General features: G+C 40.3%; 1 protein-coding gene across 1 annotated transcript; it reads left to right on the plus strand.

Annotated features, from left to right (window-relative positions):
- Positions 1-758: 758 nt before the first annotated feature.
- On the plus strand, positions 759-2,603 carry LOC147548644 (histone acetyltransferase (DUF1264)). The gene is made up of 4 exons (XM_086669338.1): positions 759-1,143; positions 1,240-1,322; positions 2,003-2,117; positions 2,214-2,603. Exons 1-4 carry the CDS (start codon positions 858-860, stop codon positions 2,468-2,470), a joined length of 741 nt encoding a protein of 246 aa, XP_086525464.1. The 5' UTR covers positions 759-857; the 3' UTR covers positions 2,471-2,603.
- Positions 2,604-3,590: the final 987 nt, after the last annotated feature.

Below are 3,590 nucleotides of genomic sequence, written 5' to 3' on the forward strand. Positions count from 1 at the left end.
GTAGCTTACACGAACCCCCCTCATTCCTTTAGTGATTCCAAGGCTGATCTGTCTGGGTCGAGGGCGAAACAGAGCTGATGCCTCTTAGTTTGTCTTGACCGACCTCCCAGTTAGGGGTGTAGGTGGCGGAGCGTCGAGGGCTTAGCTGTTATGCTGCCTTGAGCAGGGTTGATTTATCAGACTTCAGGTCAAGGCTTGACTTTCTGACGTCAGTTAACGTCTGGACTTTTTATGCATCATCAAGTTCGGCTTGGGCAGTTTTTAGAAACCCAAACCAAAGCCAAACCAAAGCGGTTTAGATTGCTCAATTTTTCGGTCGAACAGTGATCGGTTCCGCTCGAAACCGATCGGTCCGAATCCCCTTGGATTGGTTGGGTCGATTAGTTGGTTTTTGCTCAGTCCTATTTATAGGATGGTAGACGTGGAGTTCCTGTAGAAGCACACGTTAGAGTTTCGTTAAGAAACAATGAGCTCCATTGGATGAAATTCTCTCCCTCTCCCAACTGCAAAAAAAAAACACAGTTGTTTGTACAACAAAAACATTGACAATGCCACTAATACCACACGTGGTTGATGCAAGTTAAAAGAAGGACACTCACATTCCAATTCATCTCGACTAAGTCAGAACACGTACAAATTCCATCCTATTCAAATAAACAACAAGTGGCACTAGACCCAATCCATCAGCTTATGCCTTTTTACAAACAAAACCCCTTCCAACGCCACGAAAGCAAAAAAACAGGACACCTGGAATACATGCCTCTTACTTCTCACACTTCCAATACATACATATATCATTCCTTCTTCCCCTCTCCTAACCTAGCTAATATCATCATCTAGAGAGAGAGAAAGAGTAGATGATGGCTTCGAGTGATGAACATCCAGGTTCAATCCCAACTCGTGATGCTTCAACAACACCAGGAAAACCATTAACAGTTGGTTCACAAATATTAGACAAAGGTGCGCAAATGCTTCAATCTTTAAAACCTATTAAACAAATGTCTCAACACGTATGTACCTTCGCTATGTACAGTCACGATATGAATCGTCAAATCGAAACTCATCATTACGTCTCTCGTCTCAACCAAGACTTTCTTCAATGTGCCGTTTATGACTCCGATTCTTCTACTGCTCATCTCATCGGTACGTAGTACTACTACTACTACTTTCTATGTACTACTTTTTTCTATTTTAACGGTCAAGATTTAAGTTTTACTTTTTTGTGTTTTTGTTTTTTAGGTGTTGAATATATTGTGTCGGGTCGGATCTTTGATGCTTTACCTCCTGAGGAACAAAAGCTTTGGCATTCTCATGCTTATGAGGTTGTATAAATAATTGGAAAATGTTAAATGATCCCAATTTTTTGTTCTGTGAGTCCGAAGTGACGTGGAACAATGAGGAGAGCCCCCCGTGTGTCATGGCCTAAATGTGACGCCCCCGGCCTCAATTGGTCCGAATGCACCGAAGACGAGGAGGAGATAGAAGACGGCCTGGTCCGGACATGTCATATTTTTGGCCGTGGTCAGATCAGACCACGAGGAGACACATACATGGCAAGCCCGACCCGGCCATGTCACTTCTTCGGTCTGTGGTCAGATCAGACCATGGAGAGACGACGAGATGGCCTGGCCATGTCACTTTTCGGTCCCTGATTGGATCAGACCATGAGGAGACCAGGTCGGCCATTTCACTTATCCCGTCTCTGGACGGGTCAGACCATGGAGAGACAGACCGTGATGGGCTGGGTTGTCCATATCACATCCTTGGTCCGTGGTCGGGTCGGACCATGGAGAGACAAAAATGGCTCAGGCAGCTCATGTCAGTCTCGTCTGTGGTCGCCTGGGTTGGCCAGGCCCTTGGTCCGCACCGCAGACCAAAATGCAGATTCGTCCCTGGTTGGCTCTAAAATTCGGGTTGTTTAACACTTCTCTGAATAGTTTCTATGTGAAACTACTAATATGATTTGTCATGTAAATTACTAATCTATCATTTAATGGTCCAGATTAAAGCAGGTTTATGGATGAATCCAAGAGTACCAGAAATGGTTCAGCAGTCAGAGCTACAAGATCTGACAAAATCCTATGGAAAGTTTTGGTGCACGTGGCAAGTAGATAGAGGTAATTAATTAATTAATTGAATAATTAATAAGTTAATTACTAATAATGCTTAATTTCTTTTAAAGTGTGGAAATTATTAATTATGATATGGTGTAGGTGATGTGCTTCCGTTGGGTGCACCTTCACTGATGATGTCACCACAAGAGGTTGATTTGGGGATGGTAAAGCCTGAAATCTTCAAGAAGAGAGATGAAAAGTATGGAATATCAAGTGAAGATTTAATGGTATCAAGAGTTAGTATTGAATTACCAGAGAAGATAAATGAGAATGCTGATAACTGGAAAAAGACAGGGAAAGGGTTTGCTATCGATGTGGAGAAGACGGATATGAAACTTGTAGCACCGTTTCCATGAAATATAAAGTTAACTAGTGTTGAATATGGATTAAGAAGTAATAAGGGTAAATCGGATGTATGTATGGGTGTTTTTTGTTTTTGCTAATGGGGTTCACGGCAGTAAGAAATACATAATACTTTGTTTCGTTTTACACTGACTCCACTTTTCTTTTGGTTGAAGATCATTGACTTCCCGGGTCCTGAAATGTCTGGGCCATTCAAAATCAAAATCCTGAAATATCTGGAGCAATCCCCGAATGTCTGTAGCATTCAATTATAGATAAAAGGTCTGCGGACTTTGGAGATTTCATATAGATTTTGGTGACTTCATAGTTTAATTGACTTTGTGAAGGATTTGAGACAAATTTGGAGTCCAAAATGTCTTTACAAAAACAAGAGACATTTGGAGTCCTTCATGTGATTAAACAACAATAATAATATTAAAATAATAAATGACCATCAAATGTCTAGCAATGTCCACAAATATTTACAGATGTCTACGAAAGTTGAAAAATATATTTTTAAATATATTTTTGAAATGCTCATACGACTATATTATTTTATGTGATTAAACAATAATAATAATGTTAAAATAATAAATGTGTACCAAAATGTTCATCGATGTTCACAAATATTCACAGATGTCTACGAAAGTCGAAAAATATATTTTTGAAATGTTAGCACAAATATATTATTTAATGTGATTAAACAATAATAATCTATATAATAAAATAGGTGGATGTGTGCTGACTGGGACAAACCCCTGGATAAATCCAGCCGTCCGTCCCACGTCAGCACTAGCATCCACCGTTGGATTGAGTTACCCGGGTGCTTGTGGGTATGTATCTTTTCGGAGGCTTATCACGGAGAGACACATCCCTCCTCACGGACATGCCTCTTCTAAACTCCCTCCATAAAAACCATCACAGACAGAAATACTCCATAGAAAAGGATTGGCTTTGGATTTTGTTTTGCTTAAGTCGTTTGGTGGTTGGTGTTGGCAAGGTACGATATTGTTATTTTCTTAGAATTTAAACTTTGATCTTCTGTTCTCTTAATTTTTATTGTCTGAATTCTCTCCGTAAAAACCACCCCGTTCAGAAATTCTCCATTAGAAAGGATCGGCTTCGGATTTTGCT

The sequence above is a fragment of the Eschscholzia californica genome, unplaced genomic scaffold (assembly GCF_041429995.1).
Source record: "Eschscholzia californica isolate CP2 unplaced genomic scaffold, dmEscCali1.0.p SCAF_3, whole genome shotgun sequence".
In the NCBI taxonomy this organism is placed as follows: Eukaryota; Viridiplantae; Streptophyta; class Magnoliopsida; order Ranunculales; family Papaveraceae; genus Eschscholzia; species Eschscholzia californica.